The 27,691-nt window shown below is 43.7% G+C and overlaps 1 protein-coding gene and 1 pseudogene across 1 annotated transcript; one reads left to right on the top strand and one right to left on the bottom strand.

Moving 5' to 3' along the window:
• The first annotated feature begins 2,446 nt into the window (after positions 1–2,446).
• On the top strand, positions 2,447–3,618 carry LOC144368770 (mortality factor 4-like protein 1 pseudogene; annotated as a pseudogene).
• A 17,584-nt stretch (positions 3,619–21,202) lies between these two features.
• Positions 21,203–26,213, bottom strand: Rptn (repetin). Its single transcript, XM_078027872.1, has 4 exons — positions 26,082–26,213; positions 24,679–25,282; positions 24,187–24,339; positions 21,203–24,006 (listed from the first exon to the last, which is right to left on the bottom strand). Exons 1-4 carry the CDS (start codon positions 26,211–26,213, stop codon positions 21,938–21,940), a joined length of 2,958 nt encoding a protein of 985 aa, XP_077883998.1. The 3' UTR covers positions 21,203–21,937.
• Between the last annotated feature and the right edge of the window lie 1,478 nt (positions 26,214–27,691).

Genomic DNA, 27,691 nt, shown 5'->3' with positions numbered 1-27,691 from the left:
ATATTTTAAGTTGTAAAGAAGTAGAGTATTTTAAATTTAAGAAGTAGAAACACACAGGTCTTGCAGACACATTGGATGTCGAAGAAGGTGAGGAAGAGGAAGGTATTAGACAGATTTAGCTTTTGGCTTGAGTAGCAAGGAAGATGGTAGGACTGTTTCCATGGCATCTGTTGCTAGAATAGTACAGCTGAGATTGGGTGACGTAAAGAAGGGAGGTTTATTTTGGCTCATGGTTCTGAAGGACAAAAAGTTTAAGATTGGGTGACTGCATCTAATGAAGGCCTCATGTGTCTTCAACTCAAGCCGGAAGATGGAAGGGCAAGGGGGTATTGCAAAAGAGAGGAGAGGAAAAAGATTGTTTATACCAACCTACCCTCACAATAACTAACCAACTCTTCTGGAAACTAGATCAGTCCTTGCATGAACGTACCCTCCCCATGACCCAAGTACCATTTAAAAGCCCTAGAACTTCTCAATACCATTACATTGGTAACTAAACTCCAGCATGAGTGACGGTGGAGACAAACCACATTCTAAACCAGTGCACAGGGAGAGGAACATGGAGAGAGAACAGCCACTTCAAGCACGCTGAGTCTGAGATGTCTGTGAGACACCTGGGTAAGGTGGTTCAGAGGGTAGTAGGACACATAGGTCTGGAACTCAGAGGAGAAATCTTGGATAACGATGTAATTAGAATCCATCTGGAAGAATTTGATGGTTGAAATCTCAACCAAAGGTAAGATTTCCCCAGGGAAAGGGGGTAATGCAGGGGGTTGTGCATTAGAACCACTTGGGGGAATTAAGAACGCAGAAAGCCAAAGTCACACTACAGACGTATAAAATTAGAAATCCTAGAAATGGTACCAGTGTTTTAGAACTCCGTAGATGACAAAATGGTAGCCAATGTTGAGAAGAATCTGGTTAAGAGAAACTTGTAAGGGCCTCATTAAAGGTGATAAAATAAGAGAGAAGCCAAAGAAGTTTCCAAAAGAGTAGGAGAACCAGAGAGGGGGTATTATGGACACGAAGAATCTGTAAGGTTGGTTTCACTTTTCTACATAATCTTTGGTTTCTCCCTGACACAGCCTCTCTCATAGGGACCTAATCTGTTTGCTCTTGCCTGCATGTTATTTGGTAGATGCTCATCTGTGTCTCTGCTGAAGCTAATCCTGATGCCCAGGATTAGAGTTCTTCTTCAGGATGCCAGTCTGTGTTCATTTCATTCTAAAGATTTAGTTCAAAGCTGCTTCTCCAAGGAATACCTGACTAATTTTATCAGATTCTGATCATTCCTTTTTCTGTGTTCTCTTATGCATTTATTTCTATGCCAATGACGGCCTAGTTGTGAGGCACTGGCAAGAGTCCTGGGTTTTGACTCCGAGGATCCAGGTTCAAGTTTCAGCCGTGCTGCATGTTAATTAGCTTGACCGTCTTGGGAAAGTTACTTAAGTTCATCAGTTTACCTGTAAGGTATTCATAGTAATAATGCTTTTGAAGGGTTGATGTGAGATTTCCATGTGAGAATGTAAAAAGCTCTCTCTATATAGGAAGGCGATATCAACAAAATGTCAGAATAGTAGTTTCTAGCACTAGTCTCTGTGCTGGTTAATTTTGGGTATCAGTTTGACTGGAAGGAAAGATACCTAGAAACTTGATAAAGCATTACTTCTGGCTACATCTGGACTGATGCATCTACCAATTTCTGATTCTTCAGCTTACATATGGCCATGATGGAATATGCATTTTGGGAGTCTCAGAAGGAGATGTGAAAGAGAATGAGAGAAGAAAGCTTATTTAGAGAAACAATGACAGAAAACTTGGTAGGGAAATGACCATCTAAATCCATGATGTCCAAATCATTCCATGTGGTAAAGAGATTTTTACTAAGGCACATTATAATCAATTCTGAAAAGTTAGACAAAGAGAATTTTGAAAGCAGCTAGAGAAAGCAAAGTGTTACATACAAGCGGAATTCTATACGACTATCAGCAGATTTCTCAGCAGACACTTCGCAGGCTAGGAGAGAATGGGATGATATATTCAAAGTACTGTGAAAGGAAAACTGTCAACCCCAAATACTAAACTCGGCAAGTCTGTTCTTCAGAAAGAGAAGGACAGGTAAAGACTTTCCTAGACAAAAGTCGAGGGAGTTCATCACTACAAACATTTCCTTCAAGAAATTTAAAAAGGAGTTCTTAAAATTGAAATGAAAGGTCATCGACTAACAACGGGAAACATGTCAGTATTAAAAAACTCACCGTAAAGGCAAGAATATAGTCAAACTCAGATTATTTAAATACTGTCACGATGGTGCATACATAACTTTTAACTTAAGTGTAAAAGTTAAAGGACAAAGTATTAAAAATTATAGCTACAGGGGCTGGGGTTGTGGCTCAGTGGTAGAGCGCTTGCCTAGCATGTGTGAGGCACTGTGTTCGATGCTCAGCACCACATAAAAATAAACAAATAAAATATTCTGTCCATGTATAACTAAACAAATTCAAAAAAAATTGTAGCTACAAAAACGTGCTAATGAATATGAAATTAAAAAGGTGTCAATTGTGGGGCCCAGGACGTAGAGGGGGTGATGCCTGACAATGCATCTGACATGGAATTGGGTGGGAGTAGGGGGAAGTAGTTGGGGTTGGTGAGAGATGGATGAGGCGGTGACTCACATATCATGGTGCCCAAGTAGGGCCCAAATCCTAAATTCCAGCAGGGTGGGGGGATGCTGTATTCCATGGCCTCTTTATGAAGCAAAGTAAGTAATGTTTATCATAAACGACAAACAAGTGAAATGCCTGATACCTGACAATATTCAAATGAAATTGGGACAAGTGGTTTTCAGAGAGCAGAATGCTCCAGTTATGTGAACACCAATCTGCAGAAACAGTAAGAACTTCAAAAAGCCAACCAGGAAAACGAATGCAGAAGGGAAGATCAGAGGCACTGCCCCAGGACAGGAGTCGTTCTGTGGAAGTAAAAATGAAAACCAACAAACAGAACACCCGGCAAGGGAGATGGCCGTAGTACCCACCAGCCCCAGTCTCAGAAGGAAAGACCCGGCAGATCCTCCTGTTGAAATGAGGAAACATTGATGAACAGAGCTTAAGTCAAGATTCCTGAATAGCTGAAACCATGGCTTGTCGGTGACTAAGACTTAATTACAAGGCAAAAAAGACTCTTTTATCTTCCTGCCAGGAAGAATGTGGATTTCATTCTACAGGATTATGCCAAGTACAAGAAATCTCTAGGAAATACCAGGAGTGTGCTGCTAATGAGGTAGTGGCGGGGATAAAAGAACATGCCAACGTGATGATGAGCAATCAATGCTTTGCAAACTCAAGCGACTCCAGTCTGCGGATGCTCTTGCAGATCACCAGGATGTCCCCATGTCCCCGGTACATGGAGCCTCAGATCTACTGAGATTATTTGTGCAAATTAAATTGATGTAGGCCTGATACACTTCTGGATGAGAAGGAACTTGCTTTATTACTGAATCATCTTTACGACTTCCTAAAGCACCAAAGACTTTGCCGACAACTTTGCTTAGTACCAGAGATTATGAAATGTTTCATCAGAAAGCTGCATGAGGTACTCTCAGGCACGTATGTTTGAATCTCTGTAAACACATTCCAACCCTGTCTTGTACAAATGAGGTACTTTGAAGCTGTCAGTATATAAAAGAATTGATGTTTGTTTTCTGTGTGATTTTAAACAGAAATTAAAGGAGGTTATGGCCCGTCTTTCTTTCTTTCTTTCTTTCTTTCTTTCTTTCTTTCTTTCTTTCTTTCTTTCTTTCTTTCTTTCTTTCTTTCTTTCTTTCTTTCTTTCTTTCTTTCTTTCTTCCTTCCTTCCTTCCTTCCTTCCTTCCTTCCTTCCTTCCTTTCTTCCTTTCTTTCTTCCTTTCTTCTTTTCATTTTAAAGATGCTACCAGTGTATTCAGTGCAGACAGAAGACAGGCATGCTGTTGAGGGTTTCATTACTTAGTGGAAAAAGCTACTTTGGAATGCTGGTGGTACTATTCTTTTGATACTCTACACTTTTATAATATATATTAGTACTATATGACAAAATGCTCTGATACCTAGTGCCAAAAGTTCTATCTAGCATAGTTAACTGAACATATTTATCCATTTGTGCTCCTTTTAAAAAATAGTGCTTATAATAAAAAGCCTACTCTTTTAAAGTCATCTGTGTTGTTCTTTGCTCAAATTGTTGAAAAACGATGACACCTTGTTTCCTGGTTTTTGTATTTGTGTGTGGTGCCTGTTTTAACATGATAGACACAACGCTTTGTGTAGCTATAGTTTTCTGGACAAGTCAATCTTTTAGAAATTGTTTTTCAGGTCCTCAATGAATTTTTTTTCTTTAAATTTCAAAGAAAAGAGATGTATATGGTGACATCAGTAACACAATATTGAGGAAGGATAAAAAGTCTTTGTATGAAGTTAAATTAAATTGTAGTAAGTGGATATAATCACTAGAAGATGTTTCAAGTAAGCCTTGTGGTAATCACAAAGAAAAAACCTGTAGTAGATAGCAAAAAATAAAGAGAAAAGAATCAGAGCATATCACTACAGCAAACAAACAAACATAAAACCACAAAGAAAACTAGAAGAGAGAAACCAAAACTATGAAAGAAAATGACCAACAATCCTTGCCTACCAATAATTACTCTAAGTGTAGATGACTTAACTTTTCTAACAGGAGACAAGGGCAGTGTAAAAAAAAGAAAATTACAGGTTGATAACCCTGATGAATAGAGACATAAAAATTCTCAGCAAAATACTAGCAAATCAAATTTAACAGTCCATTAAAAGACATCCAAAGTGTAAAGGAAGAAGTAAAATCATCTTTGCAGACGATATGATTTTATATATAGAAAACCCTAAAAACTCTATCAAAAATTTGAACAAATATAAGTGAAATTGGTAAAATTGCACGGTACAGAACCTACATACAAAAATCAGTTGGATTTCTATATACCAACAATGAACTGTGAGAAATGGGGAGGTATTGATCAAAGGGTCCAAAGTTTTATTTATTCAGGATGAATCCATTCTGGGAATCTAATGTACATACAGTTAATACTACTGTACTGTATTTTTGAAATTTGCTAAAAGAGTAGATCTTAAATGTTCTTACTATAAAAACGTAATTGTGAGGTGATGGATATATTAATTAGCTTGATAGTAGTAATTATTTAACAGTGTATACATATATTAAAAAATCAGGGCTGGCATTGGGGCTCAGTGGCAGAGCACTTGCCTGACACATGTAAGGCCTTGGGTTCGATCCTCAGCACCACATAAATAATAAATAAATAAAATAAAGGTATTGTGTCCATCTACAACTTAAAAAAATAAATCATATTGTACATCTTGAATAGTACAATGAACTTGTCAATGATATCTCAATAAAGGGGACTAAAAGCTCTACGTCGTAGAGTGATATTACTGAATCTTATACTTGTGGTTGGTTGCCTTGCAGTGGTTCCATTGTGTGTGTGTGTGTGTGTGTGAACTTTTTGAAGACAGAACCTATACTGCGTCTCTCTTGTGATCCCATTTAGCTTCGTGGGCTGCTGCAATTCTGCGGCAGCCACATACCTTGGTTGCCTCGGTTGTCTTAGCTGAGTGCAGCTTCCCTGTCAAGGCTGGTCTCAGGCCACAGGACCTCTGGACCTTTGAGCAGGACTAAGGATCCGATGACAACCTGCAGATCCTGGGATGTCATCTGAGTCAGGATCACCTCGTCCGGAACTGCGGGCTCTGAACACGGAGGAGAAAACTCTAGATGTGTGCAGACAGTGGGAAGGGATTAAAGCCAAACTATCTAAGGAGCTCTTCACGGCACTGAGGGGAATCTAGTCCTTGAGCCCACGGGCTCTGCCTGGGGAGTGGGTCTGGAGTTACTTCATTTACCTGCCTCTGTGACTCTTCCCTGAACACACCCGGCTTTGTGGCTGCTGTTGGGATGTTCTCTCAGATATCACTAAACCTTCTTCAAGTCTTTGCTCTAATGTTACTGCCTCAGGGGACCGGCCCTTACCACCGTGTTTAAAACTGGGCCTCCCAACATTCCTTATCGTTTTTCATTGCATTATTGCTCTTCTCCGTAGCCCTTGGTATTATCTGAGGTCATATTCATTTATTTCCTACTGTTTTTTTTGGGGGGGGGGTACTGGTGATTGAACCCGGGGTGCTTAACCACAGAGCCACACCCCCAGCCTCTTTTCATATTTTTATTTTTTATTTATTAATTTATTTTTTGTGGTGCTGGAGATTAAACCCAGGATCTTGTGCCTGTGAGGCAAGCACTCTATCAACTGTGCTACATCTCCAGCCCTTATATTTTATTTGGAGACAGGGTCTTGCCAAGTTGCTCAGGACCTCATTAAGTTGCTGAGGCTGGCTTTAAACTTGTGATTCTATTGCCTCAGATTCCCCACCTGCTGGGATTACAGGTGTGCTCTGCCACACCCAGACCTACTGTCTTGTAATGAGGGTCTAGTCCATGAGAACCACATCTGTACATTTTTTTTTAAAACTGCTCTAAACCTAGTACCTTGATGGTTTGGGGAACACAGTAGGCACTCAATATTTGCTGAATGAATAAATGAGTAAATGTGAAATGAATAAAGTTTACTCATTAATGACCACAGTATTTGGAGTTGATAGAGACCCAGTAGGCCAAGAAATCTAACTCTTCTCCTTACTCTAGTTTCCTGGTAAGAGATTATTTGATCAAACTATAGTGGAAGTGCTTATTCATTCCCATGGATGGATGACTCTTTAGTTTTCTGACTTGTTTTTCTTTCAAAGGGAATAAAACCTAGAGGTGAGGGGTCCTTGTTTATAAGATCTCACTTCAAGCTCTTCTCTCCTATCTCCAGAACGTGGCTCCCAGTCTTCTGGAAATTCCTACTTTGCTTGGGAGGACATTTTCTGAAAATTAAGAACCCTTCTTTTGACCTTGAAGACACATGGAGAGAAGAATCGAGTCATGTTGGTTTGTAAATTTGTGGTTAAAATTCTCTGAGGAGACTGATAACGTTGTAAATGTGGGTATTTCGTGAGAGAGCTTGACTGAATTCACAGATTCTAGACCTACACAGAGTTGCTGGTGCAGGGGCACCTGAATGTGTGTGGACGCTCTTCTCTCCCTCGGCTCTTTTTCAGATGAGCCTAGGAGCAGGGCTGCATAGACCATTGGTCCTGCCTGGAGAACAACTGTGCTGTGATTCCCAAGCTCTTCAGGACTCTGCTTGGACATAGTGAGGGACTGAATCCAAGTGTGGCTACACCAAAGGTGGGGGTAAGGCACATGAGCTTTGTTATTTTAAACTCGGACTCTGGCAGGGGCTTGGAGCCTGGTCAGTTGGTAAAGATGTCCAGGTAGAGATTTCTGGGTTCCGTGGGAGGTGGTACTGGATGATCCCTTTAAGTCATAGCATCATGGAGGTGGATCACCCAGTCAACTCAGAAATCATTTACCAAATCCCATCCATTGCAAAGTCCCTCTGGGGTAAACCTGACTGGTGGTCCTGCAGCCTCTTCTTAAGCAGGGTTTGCAAAGAGAAAATCTCTCCCTCCTGGAACAGTGGACTTTGTTTGGGGGCGGTTACAGTATAAAGGTTTCTCCTGAAGTTGGGAAAACCTTCTTTTAACTTGGACTCCTTGTCTGTAGTCCTACTCTCTGGAGCAGTTTAGAATGGCTCTTTATTCTATGTATAGCCTTCGTGTACTTGCCAACACCTCTAACCGGTAAGTCTCCCCGAGGAGAGGAGTCTTTATGACACTCTTCTGGAAGACCTTTAGGATGCAATGCCCCCAGCCCTCGCAATGTCTGGACTGAGTAGTGGCAGAACAGAGAGTTCTATTTCCTGCCTGTCTGGACACTACTTCTGTTAATTTAAACTAAAATTATTAGCCTGCATTATTTCTTCTTCAAGCAACCAGTATGCTGCTATTGTATTATCATTGCAATCAATGAAAAGCCTTAGATCTCTCAGAGCTACTTGGGTTGAACCTGGTGACCTTCATTCCACCTCCTCACATTTGCCTTTTTAAGATGACTCATCTTTAAAGGCCCAGGCTGAATGCTTCTTTCAGCAGGAATCTCACTAGTATCCCTCATCAGATGTAACTTTTTCTTCCCCTGGACCTTGGGTTTGATTATAGACCTAGTACAGTATTAGATAGGTTGACTTACGCGTGCCACCTCTCAGTAGGTGTGGACTGACCCAGAGCAGGGATGGTTTGATTCATGTTTGTGCATCCGTCACTTCTAGCAAAGACACGGCTTGATTCAGGCATTGGGTCCATGGATTGCAATGCCCACCAGGCAGCTGTACTCACTGGGAGGCAATAAAGTGATTTGAAAACACAGACTCCTGGAGTCAGACACAGATTTGAACTTTGCTTCTGTTCCTTACAAGACATATGACTTTGCGTAAATTATTTAATCTCTCTGTCCCCCTTTATCTCCCATCTGAAGAATGGGAGATGATTTAAAAAAACCCACCATAACTTGTGAGGGCTTATGAGGTTCACATGGAGTAAGGCAGCATCATGGGACAGTTTAATACTGTACCCGGCTCACACATGGTGCTCAGGGGCAGGTAGCATTGGTTGTTTTTTACTCCTATGTGCAAACACTTTTTTTTTTTTTCTTAGACTGATCATATGGGATTGGGATTGTGTTCTTGCCTCATGGCCTGTGAGTCTCTGATGGTGGCCACCTGCCTCTGTACCCCCAGTGCCCAGCAAAGTAACCATAAAATTACCATCAGTGTTTGTTGATTGAGTGAATGAATCTGAGACCTTTTAACTGCAGCCTAGTGTTGTTCTACATGTGTAAGGTGCTGCTGCCATTGGTAGGCATTGCACTGCTGGACTTTAAACATGAGTAAGATCAATGATTTCCCTGGCTTTAGAGAGTATGAACCAGTATGAAAGACATACTTTCAACTTATGAATTTTAAAATAAACAGAATGAATTGCATTGTCCCAGTAAAGGATTGAGGAGGGTAGAAGCAAAGAGGTGGAGAGAGAACATAAGTGACCAAGGCAGGTGTGGGGGATGGCTTTACGGAGACAAAAACTCAAGACCACATTTAGGATGAACACAGTACTGACGGAAGAGCCTCATCTGTCTTTAAATTCTTATCATTCAGTAATGTCTCCTTTACTGTGAAGACACTTGTCTTGCCCCACACAATGTGATCCACCCTTCCTTGAACCTCCACGTACATTCTTTTTAAGGCCTTAATACCGTCTGTTACAGCCCTTTATAGCCCTCAGTGTTCAGGGGTGATCAACAAATATTGTCATATCGAATCACCGTTACACGCACAGTTTAGCCCCTGCCACTACCCTGACAGGCTCTTTTAGGGCATGAGCTGTGTCTTTGCAGTTCTGTAGCACACAGAATGCACCAGGCACCATGCCCGGCATCCCACAAATCCCTACAGACACCTGAGGAAGAAGATATTACGTATAATTTTTTAAAAAAATATCTGAATTTTATTTTTAAAAATTTTTATTTTTTTTAAAAAAATCTAAACTTCTCTAAATTTTAAAATAAGGAAACCAAGGCTCAAGTTGTGCAGGAAATTGGGGCAGATTGGAACTCATTTCTTTTCTTTTTTTAGTTGTAGTTGGACACAATACCTTTATTTTATTTATTTATTTTTATGTGGTGCTGAGGATCGACCCCAGGGCCTTGAATGCGCTAGGCAAGTGCTCTCCCACTGAGCCCCAGCCCAGCCCTGGAACTCATTTCTTTTGTACTCTAATCTGCTGCTCTGAACTCCACAGCATACTCCACAGGGAATCTAGTGCAAGGCTTAACAACTATTAAACAGACTGAATTTACTGAGCAAACTTGAAACATATGTGTCTCATTCGGGGACAATCAAGGCTAGAGCAAGGTTCAGCCGTATTGGTTTGGGGACAGTGATATAGAACAAAAACCAAAACCAAAGCAAAAAAATCACACACACACACACAAAAGCAGTCGCCAGGGACATCCAGTCAGGCAGGAACCAGCACGAGTCCCTTTTCACATCAGGAGTGGTTTCAGCAGAAACTGGTGACAGCCTGTAGGACAGAAGTCTTGCTTATTCACTGGGCAGAGAGCGCCATACTGTGACCAACCCTTTCCCAACCTGCTTGTCCTTTTGTCTAGGCATTTCTTAAGGACATTAGGACTCTGGTGACCAGCAGGTGGCACTAGAACCCCACGGGATACTTTTCTCCAGTTTGCATTGATGGTGTTTTTCAGCCTCCAGAATATTTACTTTTGCAAACGTTGTACATTGTATTACGCCAACTCCTCATGTTAAGGTTGAGAAAACTGGAGCACAGTCGAGGACATAGATGACCCAAGGTCAAATGTGGCATTAGTAACAGCAACAGGAATGCATCTCAAGTTTTCTTGAGGTTCTAGTCTAGTGCTTGAGTGTCTCTCTCTCTCTCTCTCTCTCTCTCTCTCTCTCTCTCTCTCTTTCTCTCCTGTTGCTACTTGGTTTTTATTTACTTTATTTTAATAAAATTTCCTTTATTAAAGTATATTGACAAATAAACTCATAAAAACTTGAGGGGTGCTCTGTGATGACTTGATATACAGGTGTGTTATAAAATGCCTCCAACTACAAAGCTGGTTAGCACATTTATCACCTCAGAGTTACCATTTTTTTGTGTGATGAAGACATTTAAGATCTATACCATTAGCAAATTTCAAGTATACAGTTCAGAATCATGAACTGTCATAACCCTGCTGCGGGTTAGCTCTCCCTAACGTATTCATATATTACTGAAAGTTTTTGCCCTTCTATCAACATCTCCTCTTTCCCTAAGCCTTCAGCCTCTGGCAGCCGCAATTCTATCCTCTGCTTCTATGAGTTCAACTTTTTAGAAGTGAGCTCATATGGTCTTTCTCTGTCTGATTTCTTTCCCTTAGCATTATACCCTCAAGTTTCATCCACGTTGTCAAGAGTGACAGTGTAATGTTAGATTCGTGGGACCCCAGTAGACCTCCAGGAGCCGAATCCGAAGCAATCACACTAGAGTCTTTATTGCAAGCTGGAGCCTGGATGCAGCGGTCCAGGGGAGTGAGTCCCGGTCCTTTGTCCAGTGAGATTTTATAGATTTGGGGGGTATACAACATCACAACGTCACACAGCAAAAAAATCATCACACACCGCGGGAAAGTTAAACAACTCTTAACATTGATTAGCAGATTCACTGGCGGGAGCAAGTTGGGGAGGGGTGATTGGTTAGTGCAAGAGGGGGATTCGTTTGAACTGATTGGTTTAGGCCACGAGGGGTGTACGTGCTAAACTACATGGTTTCCCAACACGTTATCAACCACCATAAACTACTGGGGGGTCATCTGGCATCCCAGGTATTTCCCTGTCTCATGCTGATTGGTGGCTGCTAGGGGGTTGCTATGGGCCCTCACCTAGCCTGACCGAGTCAGGGACACCTGGTGCTGCAGATCTCTCCTGTTATTTACAGAAAAACTCAGCAGGGTGGGGATGGGCCTAGGAGTGCTCTGTGGGTTTTTCCATGGACAAGGGTCATGCCCCCTTCCTTGGACAGGCTTTGCTCTGAGGTAGAAGCTGGTTTCTCAAAAATGGAGTCACATCAGTTTCTCAACAGGATTTTGTTTGTCACTGAATAATAGTCCATTACTCATACACAAACACACATGCACAAATTACCGTTTTTTAAATTCATTCATCTGCTGATGGACACTCGGGTTTCCATATCTTGCTACTGGGAATAATGCTTCAATGGATATAGGAGTACAAATATGCCTTCAAGAAACTGATTTTGTTCCCCTTAGTTATACAACCAGAAGTGGATTTGCTGGATCATAGGGTACTTCTATTTTTAATTTTTGAGGAAAATCTACACTGTTTTTCAAAATGGTTATACTGATTTACATTTCCACCAACAGCGTACAGGGGTTCTCTTTTCTCTACTTATTCCCCAACACTTGTTCTCTCTTGTCTTTTTGAGAATAGCCATTCCAACAGGTGTGGGTGATAGCTCAGTATGATTTTGATTTGCATTTCCTTGATGATTACTAATGTCGACACCTTTACAGCACCTGTTGGCCATTCACATATCCTCTTTTGAAGAAATGTCTATTTAGGTTCTTTTCCCTTCTTTCAGTTGGGCTGTTTTCTTGCTGAAAATTGAGTTGTTCACATTCTTATGTATTTTGGATATTAATCCTCTGTAAGATACATGGTTCACAAATATTTTCTCCCCATCTACAGGTGGCCTTATCATGGTTTCCTTTGCTATGCATGAGTTTTTTAGTTTGATGTGGACTACAGTCCCATTTCTTCATATTTGCTTTTGTTGTTTTACTCTTGGCATCATATCCCAAAATCATCCTGCAATCAATGGACGCGGTGGCACACACCTAATCCTAGCAGTTTGGGAGGTTGAGGCTGGGCCTGGGTAAGGATTCCAAGTTAGAGGCCAGCCTGGGCAATTCAGTGATACTCCTCCCCTCAAAAACAGTAAGGGGAGGATGTAGTTCAGTGGTAGGCACCCTTGGGTTCAATTCCCAGTAGAAGGAGGAAGAGGAGGAGTTTTTCCCCCAAGTTTTTTTTTGGGGGGGTACCAGGGATTAAGTCCAGGGGTGCTCAACCACTGAGCCACATCCCCAGCCCTGTTTCATATTTTATTTAGAGACAGAGTCTCACTGAATTGCTTATGGCTTTGATAAGTTTCTGAGGCTGGTTTTACACTGAAGTCTTTAATTTATTTTGAGTGAATTTTTGTGAGTGGTCTTAGCCCAGATGATGCACACAGGATGAGGTGGATGTCAGATCAGGCGAGGCGGGCAGCAACCAAAGGAGGCAGATTCTAAAAGTCAGGAGATCTTGCTGATTGACAGGTGTTTCCGCTGGCGCCTGGTTGATGTTCCTTTCCCCCATGGGCTGCTTTGTTCTAAGTCGCCACCAAGTCGCCACCACGGAACTAACCTCGAAAGACAGAAAGCAACCCTCGGATTAACTCAGCTGCTGAGAACACCTGGCATGGCTCCTCTGGGGCAGAAAATGGGAGCGGGCTAAACAAGGGTCAGGGTTATACAGGTTTTGTTGTATTGGGGTCTGCTGATTCTTTAGGGTGGGAATAGGAAATTTCCTGGGGCTTATTATATTGGGATCAGCTGACCCATTAGGGTGGAGGTCCAGCTGACCCATTAGGGTGGTGGGGGGGTCCAGCTGACCCATTAGGGTGGGGGTGGGGTGCTGGTCAGGTTCGAGTTCCTTTTGTGTTCCTTCACTCTGGCTGAGGCCTGGGATTTTAAATGGCAAAAGCTTAGGGAAAATGTCCTTGGACTTTTCTTTCCCTGTCCTTCCAGTAGCGGGCATGGAGCAGAAAGCCTCTTTCCAAGGCTACATTCCAGGTGTACCCAAGGGTGGGGGGGTCCCAGGGCGCCCTGGTGGTGTGTTAGAATTCACTTGTTACCTGGGAGTTCTTCACTTCCTAGATCCTCTGGCAGGCCTCTCCATCCTGTGGAGCTCCCATAACTCCAGGGAATCTTGTTCCCTGCCTCCAGGTTAGGAAGGAGAAGGAGAATAGGAAAAAGAAATGGTTCCTTTACAAAAAGTAAGCCTCAGAGCTATATTCAAAAGGAGAGGTGCACCCTTAACACAAAGAAGGGTTTGTGGCTGACTGAGCACTGGAGGAGACACATTGTGAACTTAAATTCCAAGGAATTAAGAGACAGGAAATGTTGGGTTTGAACTCCAAGGGAGAAGAAGGAGGAAAGTATCTAAAGACCAAGAAAATAGAAACTCACAATCTGGGGTCCTGCAAGTCCAGAAGTTGTTTGGTGTTGGGGGAATTTACCACATCTCCGGGGTCCTATTTAAATGGGGTTTGTGGGGAGTGGTTGTATTCAATATCAGCTTTCAGAAAAACAGAGGAGAATTTCTGTTTCAAATCTTCATCTTGGTGGGGAGGTGTCTGGGGCCTGGAGAGCCTTGATAAGAGGACTGTAGGGGGCCCCCAGGCAGGAAGTACACATGTGCAGCGTTAGGTAGCCAGGGGACCTGTGGTCAGCTTCCTGGGCATCTGTCCTTGCATGAGGGCATTTCTGGCTCTCAGAGTGAGGAAGTTCAGCAATGTTTTAGTGGGGCACAGGACATCTGAAGGGGTGGCAGAAGAAGGTGGGGTGGGTGAAAGCAAAGTGAACAGGAGAACAGACAACGGGTACTGACTGTTGGTGCAGGGTGGGGGAAGGAGGGGTGAGGGGATGGAGAGTCTGTTCAGCTGAAATTTTTTCAGGTGGTGATTTGAAGTTGGGTGGGATGGGAGCATCCACTACAATTGGGACCACTCTCCTTCCCCCTTTTATTTTGGTACTGGGAATTGAATCCAGGGGTGCTTTACCACTGAGATACATCCCTAGCCATTTTTCTTTTGAGACAGGGTCTCACTAAGTTGCTTAGGGTCTTGCTAAATTGCTGAGGTGGGCCTTGAATCTGCAACCTTCCTGCCTCAGCCTCAGGAGTCTTTGGGATTACAGGTGTGAGCCAGTGTGCCTGATGTCCCAGACATTTTCCATTTTGCTTTTATTAGTGCATGATGGTCATACATAATATAGTCAAAATAATATTCATGTGGCATAATCATACATGCATGGGATTTAATTTAGTCCATTTCAGTTCCCAGTGCCCACCCCCTATCCTCCCCCTCCTCACTCTTCCTATTTCCCTTCCTCTGCTCTACCCGTGTTCCTTCCACTCATTTATTTATTTTTAATTGGTGCTTTACAGATATCCATAGAGGTGGCATTCGCTGTGATTTATTGATACATGCACATATGGTAATGTTGTCAAATTCATTCCACATTTCCTCCCCTTTCCTATCCCTCTTTTCTTGCTTCCCAATCTCCTTCTTCCACTCCACTGACCTCCCCTCTATCTTCATGATATCTGACCTCCCTTGTTCTCCACCCCCTTACTTTGCTCAGCTTCCTCATATGAAAGAAAGCATTCAATCTTTGACTTTCTGAGTTTGGCTTATTTCACTTGACCTGGTGTTCTCAGGTTCTATCCGCTTACTGGCAATGTGTGATTTTATTCTTCTCTAGGGCTGAATAAAACTTCATTGTGCAGGGGCTGGGGATATAGCTTAGTGGGTAGAGTGCTTTCCTCACATGCACAAGGCACCAATCCCCAGCACCTCAAACAAACAAACAAACAAACAAACAAACAAACAAAAAAACCCCAACTCCATTGTGCATATATATACTACATTTTCTTAATACATTCATCTGGTAATGGGCACCTGGGCTGGTTCCATATTTTGACTATTGTGAATTGTGTTACTATAAACATTGATGAGCCTATATCACTATTGTTTGCTGGTTTTGGTTCTTCTGGATAATGATGAACCCAGCCTAATTCCATCTGAAGATTGGGAGCCATCTCGTCACAAAGTCAGAAAAAGTCAATTTCTGTTTTACTATAAATTACTGAGATTTCTAAACTTGTCTGGAAGTCCTGCCCAAGCTCTGAACTCGCCCAAGCCCGGCTCCCCTTGACCAGATAACAACCCTCTCTGAAACCTCAGCGGTGCCTCATAAATTCTGACGTTGGGATCTGAATTTACTCCCTACCTTAAAATATCAAGCCGTGTAGATCATTACCCTGCTGTCTGCCTTTGTATTATGCTTGTCAAAATCCTTTCAGCTGTAAGTTCTCAAGACACCCCTCTTTGCAACTTTTTTGTGCTAGAAAACCTTGTTCCTGGAGGGCTGGGGGGTGCTGTTCTCTGGCCTGGGTTTTGGGTGAGACAGTGGCTGGCCAGCTTTTGTGGACACAACACAAGCTTGCTTTAATTTGATGTAAAATTGAAGTCGGTGGTCTTTTCTTGCCTTGTGGTTCAACAATAAATACCAAGGAGTGAGATAAATGAGTCATATCATGGTTCCTGTTTTAGTCAGATTTTTTTTTTTTTTTACTACTGTGACCAATATATCTGACAAGAACAATTTTTAAAGAGAAAAGGTTTATTTGGGGGCTCCCAGTTTCAGGGGTCTCAATCCAGAGATGGCTTACTCCATTCCTCAGGGCCTGAGGTGAGCCAGGACACCAGGGCAGAAGAAGGAGGTGAGTGGCACCCGTGGAGCAAATTCAGAGAGAGAGAGAGAGAGAGAGAGAGAGAGAGAGAGAGAGAGAGAGAGAGAGAGAGAGACACTCCCTCTACCACAGACAAAATATATACCTCCAAAGCCTGCCCCCCTAGTGACCCACCTCCTCCAACCACACCCTACTTGCTACAGCTACCACCCCATCAATCCCATTGGGAGATTAATTCCCTGATTAGGTTAAGGCTCCCATAACCCCATAATTTCACTTCTAAACTTTCTTGCATTGTCTCACACATGAGCTTTTGGGGGACACCTCACATCTACACCTTAACAGTTCTCCCCCCAGATTGCTTTCTACAGTGGTTGTGCTCATTTGCAGTCCCACCAACGGTGTATGAATATCTTTCTCCCACAAGCTTGCCGGCACTTATTATATTTTTTTTATTCTTGATCGTCGTCATTCTGACCGGAGTGAGATGAGGCCTAAGTGTAGTTTTGATTTGCATTTCCCTGGTGGCTAGGGATGTTGAACACTTTTTCATATACGTGTTGGCCATTTGTGTTTCTTCTTCTGAGAAGTTTCTGCGGTTCTTTTGCCCATTTATTGACTGGGTTATTTGGCTTTCTGGTGTTCAGCTTTCGGAGTTCCTTATATATTCTGGATATTCATCCCTGTCAGAGGAGTAGCTGGCAAAGATTGTATTTCATTCTGTGGGCTCTCTTTTTATGCTCTTTATTATTTTCTTTGCTGTGCAGAAGCCTTTTAATTTGATGGCATCTCACCTACTGATTCTTGGTTTTATTTCTTGAGCTTTGGAAGTAGGTGCTGAGCCAACATGTTGAAGTATCGACAAGCCATGTTTTCTACTGGCAGTTGATACATTTCTGGTCTAATTTCTAAGTCTTTGATCCACTTTAAATGGCTTTTGTGCAGGGTAAGAGATTGCTTTGGCTATTCCCCCAGCCCTTTTTATTTTTTATTTGGAGATAGTGTCTTGCTAAATTGCTATGGCTGGCCTCAAACTTGCCATCCCCCTGTTTTAGCCCCCCGAGTCACTAGGATTACAGAATAGCTGGGATTATAGGTATGTGCTGCCAGCCTGTCTGTGGGAAGCCAGTCTCGCACGTGATTGGGCACCTCCCTGACTGTGCCAGAACTAATCCCCACCCTTTCTAGGTGCGAGAGCCCATCCGTGTGGGGGTGTGACTGGCCTTTGACCCTGAGACCCATCACTGACCCTGACCTTGGAATGCTGCCCCCCTTGACCTTCATTGGATGGAATTTTCCCCTGAATTTCTTGTTGCCCAATAAAAGGCCACTCTCTGGTGTGCCCTGCCTCTCTCTCCTGTTAGTCTTGTGTAAACCCCGCTGCCCCACCCGGTGGCTGGAGGTAGGAGCCAGAGGGAAGAGCCTCTCAGACGTGGTCAAAGAAAAAGGTGATTTGAGTTTGTTTATTTTGATCTCACTAGTTAACTTCTATGCTTCGAACCTCTAGCATAAAGCTAGCGTGCTGGTCTCGCGGTTACCTGACCAATTCCCCTGAATTTGATTGCTCGAAGAGCTTCCTGATTAAGTTCCTATTAAACATATGTAAAAAAGGAACAAATTATTTGTACCAGATAAATAAAGCTATCAGATCATAAATCATTTTTGTATTTATTATCTCAAAATATATATTGAGATAAGTTTTTCTAAGATCATAACATTGGTAAGTGAAGAGCAAGGTCTTAAATACGTACAGGTCTTTTTATTTTCAGTCTCAGTCTCTTCCCATATAATTGGCCAGTCACCGTGCTTGGTACCAAAGATACAGCGGTGAATAAGATGCAATCTCTGTTTTCTAGGATCTCACAGTTTGGTCAGAAACAGATGCGTTTAGACTTGACTTTGGTGCCATGTGATGAGCTCTGTACTGGTGATAGACCTGGAAGGTATGCCAATCAGTGCAATGGGTAGGATTTTAGCAGGGTAGGATTTAAAAGATCAGGAGACCATTTGAATGGAGGAAATGGTGCAAGCAAAGGTATGGAAGCTGGAAAGTTGTCTGATTAAGTGGGATTCTATGGACGTTGTGGGAAACTGAGTTGCAAGCGTACAATGAAGCCAGATCATGGAAGGCTTCTATGAGCATTCCATCAACATGTATTTATTGGACATGCATCATGGCAAGCTGCTGTCATGGATGCAGGGGTACCATAGCAAACAAGACAAGATCCTTATGCTTATGGACTTTGTATTCTAGATGGGGGAAAAGACAACAGATGAGTGACACAAAAGCAAGACATAAGCCATGGAAAATGCTAAGGACAACAACATCAGGAAAGAGGGTTATGAAATAAAGAGTGATTGGGGGGATGATCTTTTAGATCAAGTATCAGGAAAAGTTCCTTGGATGAGGTAACCTTTTTTAGTCAGGGTCTGAATAAAATGAGGAGCCAAACACATATGGTCATGGAGAGGACTCTTCTGAACAAAGAAATACCTGGTTCAAAGGCTTCCAAGTAAGAACTAGCAAGTCTTGCTAGAATCATGGAAAAAGGCCCGAGTGGAAGGAAAACAGTACTGTAAAAGAGAGTGGTGAAAGGTGCGGTCAGGTAGGTAGGGCCCCTTACCGTAGGAAGATATACTGGAATGAAATTGGAATTTATTCTCAGTAGAGAGGGAAACTACTCAGAATTTTTAGCAGGGAGTCATGTGATGTGGCTTACATTTTAATTTTTTCCTGGTTTTTATTGGTGCATTATAATTACACATTACAGTGAGATTCATTCTGAGAGATCTATACATGTACAAACCATAATTTAATCAATCTAGTTCCCCAATACTTTCTCTTTCCTTCTCCTCCTCTTTTGCCTGATCTTCTTCCTCTACACTGTTGGCTTCCTTCTATTGATTTTTAAAAATAGTGCATGATAATTATCTATCAAAGTCGGATTCACTGTGGTATAGTCACACATGGACAAAACATAATTTGGATGGTTTTATTCCCCAGGGCCTCCCTTTGCCCTCCCCCTTCCTTTACTCTGTTGGTCTTCCTTCTGTTTTCATGAGATCCCACGTTTATTTCTTTTTTTTTTCCTCTCTAGATACCACATATGAGATGAAACATTCAACCCTTGACTTTCTGAATCTGCTTTATTTCACTTATCGTGATGTTCTCCAGTTTCAACCACTTAGCAGCAAATGACATAATTTTATTCTTCTTTAGGACTGAATACAACTCCATTGTGTGTGTGTGTGTGTGTGTGTGTGTGTGTGTATCACAATTTCTTTAACTATTGTTAGACCAGGACGCAAGAAAAGACCACTGACTCCAATTAAAGTCAAATTAAAGCAAGTTTATTATTTCCACCGGCCGGGCTGCCTCTCCCACCCAAAACTGCGGGAACAAGACAGCAGCCGCAGCTTTCCTGCAGCCCAGCTGTATAGGCCAGAAAGTTACACAAAGGGGGTTACAGATAACAGAACTCTGAGGAGCATAACATTTTTGCTGGCTCCGGCATCAGAATTTATGTAGGTCACTAGAGCCACAGAGAGGGTCGGTATCTGGCCAGGGAAGGCCAAGATTTGTGAGGCATCACTAAGGTTTCAGAGAGGGCTGCTATCTGGTCAGAGAGCCAGGCATGGGTGAGTTCAAGGCACGGGCAGGCATTCCAAGCAGGTTCAGAATTTGCAGTAATTTATAGTAAAGCCGAAATTAGCTTTTCATGGCTTTGTGGAGAGATGGCTCCTAATTTTAAGAGAAAATCATGTTGGATCTATCACTATTTGTCTGTTAATGAACAACTAGGTTGGTTCCCATAACTTGGAAATTAATGTTTTTTTCCAATTAGATGTGCTTGCATGAGATTTGAAAGGTAAGAGTGAGTCAGAGGTCATCATTCTATGATTTTGGCTGTTTGTTTTGGAAAGCAATTTTATAGAGGCGTGGTTGTTGGCAGGCAATTTTGGCAGCAATGCCAGCAGCTTCAGGATCCTAGGTTTCTGAATCCTGAATTATAGCTCAGGTGATATATTGAACTCAATAGTCCCAGGAGTTCCTTGCAGATTTCTAATAATCCAGCCCTCATTATTTCTAGGCATAATATCCTTTTTGTTGAAATTACTTAAAAGGTTATTGTTTTATTTTGTAAGAGGTTCATGTAGTCCCTTTTGTCTGATCCTGTGTTTTATGTACAGAGGAGGCTCAATAAATGTCCATTTCAATTTATTCTGAGGCCAGAATCATTTTCTCTGTTTCTAAACAGTTACTGAGGGTCACTGAACATCAGTGGCTACACTAAGAGCTGAGCCGTACCACGCTGAGCTGGTGTGGTCTTATCCCCAGTTTGGCAGGGAGGATGATTTACAGATGGGCCAAACGATATAACTGAAGTGAGTGGGAATTAGGAGAAATCACTGCTTGGAGTGTCTAAGAAGGCTGCTCAAAAGAGGGGATGTCTTAACGGGGACCCAAGGAACGTCTGGGTTTTGACCAGGCAGAAAACAGGGAGGGATTTCTCAGGATGATGGAATGTTGTATTTAAAGATACGGATTCATGAAAGACCCCAGTGAACCAGGAAAAGGCCAGGTCCTTGGCATGACGGGAGCACTGGATACTCCTGGGAATGGCCTCTCATTAGACTGGGCTGAATAAGGTCATCTTAGGTCAGAGAGTAAAGAGCCCATGAGCCATGCTAATAAGTTAATAAAGTTACTAGGGAGCCTCTCTGAAAAAAGAAGATTAAGGCAAGAGGAGATGGAGATGTGAGAAGACACTCAGAAGTCACGGAGGATGCAGAACAGGCAAGAATCAGTGACCATTGGAATGTGGCCGCGAATGAGGGGTAAGAGTCAAATGGAACTCCTCGGTGGGGGAGGGGCCAAAAGCTATGTTTAGACAAGTTCCATTTTGACTCTTTTTTTTTTATTTGTTTCATGTTGATCCTTATTTTTATCACAACCCAGAAAGTCAGAAGTCAGGAAATGAGGTCTTATTCTTGGAAAAGGGCCCACAATGAAAGATAACATGGTTTTCCACAGAGAAGAAGAAAAAGCCATCAAAGTCATTGCTCACCCATCATTTATTGAGTATCTGAATACAAGTCTGGGGTCTGCACATGGATTTTGTCGGGAAGGGTTTTCAGGACTTGGAAGCTATGGATCGTGGGGATCCACAGCCTTTGGGGATCTGCAAACAGATGACATGGGCTTTCTATTTTTATGTGATTGGAAACTAGAAAGGCATTGAGTTGGAATGGGTTCAGTCAGTTCTTGTGACAGGCACTTGATGGATACTCCCTCTGGTGAGGGGTAGGCCTGGGCGTGGGGGATGTCAGTGTCGTTTGGATGGTCTCCTGGCCGCCTCTCACGGTGTTCACTCTAGTCTAGACTGCGATGCGTGCAGTTTCTGATGTTTTATGCACCGGCGGAGCCAAAGCCCTCCCAAGCCCAAGTTTCTTTTCTTTAGTTGCAATGTGAATCTTTGGCGTAGTTTTCCTGTTTCTGAACTTTAAGGAGAAGTGTTCTGTCTTTCAGTGACCCAACCAAGTCTCACTTGTTCAGAGGGCCAACCAAGAAATGATGTAAATCCCTAAATTGATCAAAACTAAGATTCGATTCTTTCACCCCATTTACTACTTGGATTTCACCCAACCAGAAAATCCTAGGATTGCTGCTTGAAAGCCTGAAGTGCCTGAAAAGTGAATCCTAGTTCTCAAAAGCATCCCTGCAGGTAGATAGAAGGAAGATAGACTTTTTCAACTTTTAAACAGAACAAAGATGACCTTTTTGGGGGTGCCTTCTTTGACTTCACACGTAGCCTAGTAGTTGTGTCGTTTCAGCTCTTGAACGTAGGCGTAGAAGGGGTTGGGGACATTAGCAGTCTTGGTGGGGTGACCTCCACCCTGTTCACTTTTCTGGAGCCTTCCATGGCTTTGGGCTGGATGGAATCGTCCCCCTTGGGAGCTTTGGCTGTGGTCCTCCTCGTTCATGTGGAATTTCTCTCTGTTGGGAAACCTTGGCTGGGGTCCTTGGGATTGTTGACCTGGGGACCCCTTGTACCTGTCTGTCTTCTCATGGTTCTGTTTATCCTGTTGTTGGTGGTGGTGATCCTCTTTGTGAGTTGGTCTATTTTGTTTCTGGCGGTTCTGTTTGTCTGCAGAGGTCCGTCTGTCCTCTGTCTGATGGTGCTTTTCCTCTTCGTGGCTTCTTCCATCCTGGGCCTCACATGGGCCCTCCTGACCCTCCCGGCTGTGTCGATCCCAGTGTTGATGGCGCTGTTCCTCTGCTCTGTGGCTCTGCTCCCCGTCCTGGCGTTGCCTGGTCTGGGCCTGCCTGTGGCTCTGCTCACTCCTGCCTGATTGCCCTTCATGACAAAGCGGCCTTTCTTGCTGGATTTGCCCTAGGAGTTTGTGTTGATGGTGTTGGCTGTCTGCCTCAGGCTTCCAAGGCTGCAGGTTCTGCTTTTGCTCCTCCCTGGGCTGGAGCTCCTGTCTCTGGCTTTGCTTCGCTTCCTGTCCTGGAGTCTGCTGAGTGCCTCTCCCCGACTTTCCTGACTGTTCACCATCTGAGCTTCTTCCTGTTCCCTGGGTCCCTTGGGAGCATCTATTTTGTCCTAGTATTTCAGCTTCCCCAGTCTGTGACTGACCACAGTGGGAACCCTGACCCTGTCTGTTTGTCTGTCCATAGTGGGAACCCTGTCCCTGTCTGTCTGTCTGCCCATGGTGGGTACCCTGACCCTGTCTGTCTGTCTGACCATAGTGAGAACTCTGTCCCTGTCTGTCTGTCTGACCATGGTGGGTACCCTGACTCTGCCTGTCTGTCTGACCATGGTGGGAACTCTGTCCTTGTCTGTCTGTCTGACCATGGTGGGTACCCTGACCCTGTCTGTCTGTCTGACCATAGTGGGAACTCTGTCCCTGTCTGTCTGTCTGACCATGGTGGGAACCCTGACCCTGTCTGTCTGTCTGACCATAGTGGGAACTCTGTCCTTGTCTGTCTGTCTGACCATGGTGGGTACCCTGACCCTGTCTGTCTGTCTGACCATAGTGAGAACTCTGTCCCTGTCTGTCTGTCTGACCATAGTGGGTACCCTGACCCTGTCTGTCTGTCTGACCATAGTGGGAACTCTGTCCTTGTCTGTCTGTCTGACCATAGTGGGAACCCTGACCCTGTCTGCCTGTCTGACCATAGTGGGAACTCTGTCCTTGTCTGTCTGTCTGACCATGGTGGGTACCCTGACCCTGTCTGTCTGTCTGACCATAGTGGGAACTCTGTCCCTGTCTGTCTGTCTGACCATGGTGGGTACCCTGACCCTGTCTGTCTGTCTGACCATAGTGGGAACTCTGTCCTTGTCTGTCTGTCTGACCATAGTGGGTACCCTGACCCTGTCTGTCTGTCTGACCATAGTGGGAACTCTGTCCCTGTCTGTCTGTCTGACCATGGTGAGAACCCTGACCCTGTCTGTCTGTCTGACCATAGTGCGAACTCTGTCCTTGTCTGTCTGTCTGACCATACTGGGTACCCTGACCCTGTCTGTCTGTCTGACCATAGTGGGAACTCTGTCCTTGTCTGTCTGTCTGACCATGGTGGGTACCCTGACCCTGTCTGTCTGTCTGACCATAGTGGGAACTCTGTCCCTGTCTGTCTGTCTGACCATGGTGAGAACCCTGACCCTGTCTGTCTGTCTGACCATAGTGGGAACTCTGTCCTTGTCTGTCTGTCTGACCATGGTGGGTACCCTGACCCTGTCTGTCTGTCTGACCATAGTGGGAACTCTGTCCCTGTCTGTCTGTCTGACCATAGTGGGAACTCTGTCCTTGTCTGTCTGTCTGACCATACTGGGTACCCTGACCCTGTCTGTCTGTCTGACCATAGTGGGAACTCTGTTCTTGTCTGTCTGTCTGACCATGGTGGGTACCCTGACCCTGTCTGTCTGTCTGACCATGGTGGGTACCCTGACCCTGTCTGTCTGTCTGACCATACTGGGTACCCTGACCCTGTCTGTCTGTCTGACCATAGTGGGAACTCTGTTCTTGTCTGTCTGTCTGACCATGGTGGGTACCCTGACCCTGTCTGTCTGTCTGACCATAGTGCGAACTCTGTCCTTGTCTGTCTGTCTGACCATAGTGGGTACCCTGACTCTGTCTGTCTGTCTGACCATAGTGGGAACCCTGACCCTGTCTGTCTGTCTGACCATAGTGGGAACTCTGTCCTTGTTTGTCTGTCTGACCATGGTGGATACTCTGACCCTGTGTGTCTGTCTGACCATAGTGGGAACTCTGTCCTTGTCTGTCTGTCTGACCATAGTGGGTACCCTGACTCTGTCTGTCTGTCTGACCATAGTGGGAACTCTGTCCTTGTCTGTCTGTCTGACCATGGTGGGTACTCTGACCCTGTCTGTCTGTCTGACCATAGTGCGAACTCTGTCCTTGTCTGTCTGTCCGACCATAGCTCGATTCCTCAATCAGCTCCCCAGATTGTCCATTTTGAGAATCGGATTCTTGTTGGTTGCTCTGGCTAGAGTGAGAGTCTTGTCTGAGTCTCCCAGATTGGCCACAGCTTGATTGTTGTTCATGCCTTTCAGACTGACTGTAGTGAGAATATTGAACTGGTTTCTCAGATAGATTGCAAGCAAAAATGTATTCTTGCTCTTTTGGCAGGCCAGAGCTAGACTCATGACTCAGTGCTTGACCACAGTCAGAATCTTGACCTTGTCTTTCATATTGATCTGATTGGCCATGATAGGAATCCCTGTCTTGTCCCTCTGACTGACCGTGGTGTGAATCCCTATTTTGTTTCTCTGACTGATCATAGCTGAAGTCCTGGCCCTGTCTCTCAGTTGGACCATGATGGAAATCCCTATCTTTTCTCTCAGATTGATTGTGTTGGGCATCCTGACTTTGTCTCTCAGACTGATGGTGGAAGGGGTTCTGTCTCTCTCCCTCATGCTTCTGCCTGTGTGTTCTGCCCGCGTCTTGGGTTACTTCCTGCCCCTCTTCCTGCTGGGAGGTTCTGTGTCCACATGACTTCTTACCTAGCTTTCGGTGGCAGGCTTGGACCAACTGGAACACCAACAAGAGGTATTCTTGAAAATCAACCTGTCCATCTAAGTCTTGGTCTAAGAGGGTCAGTATGTTTTCCACAGTCTTTGGGTCATTTGGTCTCTGTGAGAAGATAAAACAACAACAACAACAAAGAAGCAAATCAGACATTCTCTTATGGATACTGAGATGCACATCAATGCTCACATCCTAATCCATTCATTTCACGCAAGGGCTTTTGCTTATTGACAAATGGATTAATCTGAAGTAGCTTGGGCTTTGTTCTAGTCTATGGTCAGTGGGTTCTCAGAACCTCATTCCTTGCTGGACTAGCAGGAAAATGACTCTAGGGAGTAGAAAGACTTATTTAAAATCAGTTCTATTAATAATTAATTAGAATCATTAACATCCCTTAGTGTTCCATATTCTAAATGTTTGTTCACCAACTTCTTTCTCACCACACTGTAAGGTCCTGCAAGGAGAAGCTAGTTTTATCCATGTTCATATCCCTAGTGACTAGGCTTGTGCTGGCATAGAGTAGGTATGCAATGATCTTTACCCAAAGAAAGAAACTATACTTGAGAACATGTATGGACAGCATTAAATATATAAATCAAAATATGAATCTCAGACTTTCTTCTGAATAGTTATGGCTTATTACTTTGAAGTTGTTCTGTCTCTCATTCAAGCTCAAGCTCAGACACAAGGAGGGAGGTGTGTGTGTGTATGTGTGTGTGTGTGTGTGTGTGTGTCTGTGTGTGTGTCTGGTGTTTGCTGGGAGAAAACTACTAAGGAGCTGCCTGAATTCTTTTTGTTCCAGGGTGGAGCATGAAATAAAATGAAATAAAACATTAAACTCTGGTTGCAAATGTCAGAATCATTCACACTCGACTCTGTGCGGCCAAGTGCCTATGTATTTTACCTGGAGGATGTCTCCAAATTCAGTTAAGAGCAGCTGTTTCAACTCCTTCTTGGATAGTGAAGTGCAGTTCTCTTTGGCATACGTCTGGAAAACTTTGATCACATTGAGTATGCTGTTCAGGAGTTCAGCCATTTTGGAAAATGCAGGTTAACCTAAAAGAAAAAGAAAAAAAAAAAGATTTTGTCTGTGTTTGAGATAAAGACCAGGGGATACCATTTCCAGAGAGAATGTAACCTCTTTTGGTTTGGAAAAGAAGCTTAAGAAATAATGGAGCCCCCTTTTAGCCATACCCACAGTCAAGCTCCAAATATCATGTGCTAAGGTAGAAGTGGTACAAACTGGTTTTCCCGCTAGAAAAGAGAAAACTTACTAAAAAACAACAACAACAAAATGTATGGTAGGTGCTTTACATGCTGTACCCTGAGCAGAACTTACAAGATTAAACTTTCATATCAGAACAAAATGGAAGGCAGTCGGGAAGCCCATAGAGGCATGGCCCGAAGCAGCGTAGTAGAATATTGTTTTCTACCAACAGTTAGCATACTGGAGGGGGCACTGATTAGACCCCATCGAGCAGGTCCCAGTCTTCTAATGGACTTTTATTAAGCAAGGGGGAAGGCTAAGGGTCTCTCGCAATGATCTAAGTAAGCTCTCTAGAAGGCTAAATTCCAGCAAGTGCTTCTGGCCTGAATAGTCATCTGGGGACCTGTGTATAAAACGGAATCAGTAAATACAGATCTGTTACGGATAAAAATACCAAGTGGGTACGTAGCCCACTTCACTGCACAGGCGACAGGAAGTATATATTGTCAGTTAAGTCCATACGGGCTACGCTGGGAGGTCGGGTCTTTTGGGATCTGTAGGTCAATGGCATTTCCTCTTGTGGTCTAAAATTTCCAGTTCCTGGGTTTGCGGGCTTCCAAACTAAAGCCCTGACTGCAGAACACATTATACTTCCAACAGCAGACAGTGAAGCCTATGAGGATGAGTAGCAAATAATGAATTGCACGGGACAAACAGAGTCCTTTGTAGAGATTTGTTGCAATGACAACTGAGTATTGTTAAGGCTCCATGGTCCAGGGACCCCAAACTCTTGGGTCTTGCCTAACAGGCACAGAAGGTAAATGCTCCACTATGGGAGACTCAGCTATCCATGAATCATCTTAACCCTTAGTTCTGGGATGCCCAGTATATATTGAAGTAATGAATGGCCCACGTATTTTACAAGCTCAGATATAGGCCACCCTAGCTATCATCATATTCTTAGAGCCCAGAAATGGAAGGTACACCTGGCTATCACCCACAGGGAACAGTCTCAGGCCTCCCCAGCCCAGCGTATGACAGCAGGAACATTGTAGATACTGCCATTGCTCCCCCGTGAATGTCCTACCTTCTTGAAGAGGAGTGAGCCGACGATTCAGAAGTCAGGAAGGATACTGGAGACCCACAAACTGGACTTATTTATAAGGGGTTCTAATTGTCCTACTAGGTCGTCATAGGAGACACCCTTCTGTGGTAAAGCCTGAATCACTCTGGGTCCAACCCAGCTCAACCCAGCTTAACCTCTCTCTCTGTAAACTGTTTGGTGTATTTACTTCCCCCAGTTGCTC

The sequence above is a fragment of the Ictidomys tridecemlineatus genome, chromosome 11, assembly GCF_052094955.1.
Source record: "Ictidomys tridecemlineatus isolate mIctTri1 chromosome 11, mIctTri1.hap1, whole genome shotgun sequence".
NCBI classification, from domain to species: Eukaryota; Metazoa; Chordata; class Mammalia; order Rodentia; family Sciuridae; genus Ictidomys; species Ictidomys tridecemlineatus.
This window is presented reverse-complemented; position numbering and strand designations above follow the sequence as displayed.

What these genes read in the sequence shown, in the direction of transcription:
- Rptn (XM_078027872.1), bottom strand. Translation starts at nt 26,213, where the DNA reads ATGGCTGAACTCCTGAACAGCATACTCAATGTGATCAAAGTTTTCCAG. An exon ending in AATTTGGAGACATCCTCCAG is followed by an intron (nt 25,283 to 26,081) that starts GTAAAATACATA and finishes ATCTTCTCACAG; the next exon opens with AGACCAAATGACCCAAAGAC. An exon ending in AAGGCATGAACAACAATCAA is followed by an intron (nt 24,340 to 24,678) that starts GCTGTGGCCAAT and finishes ATGGTCAGACAG; the next exon opens with ACAAACAAGGACAGAGTTCC.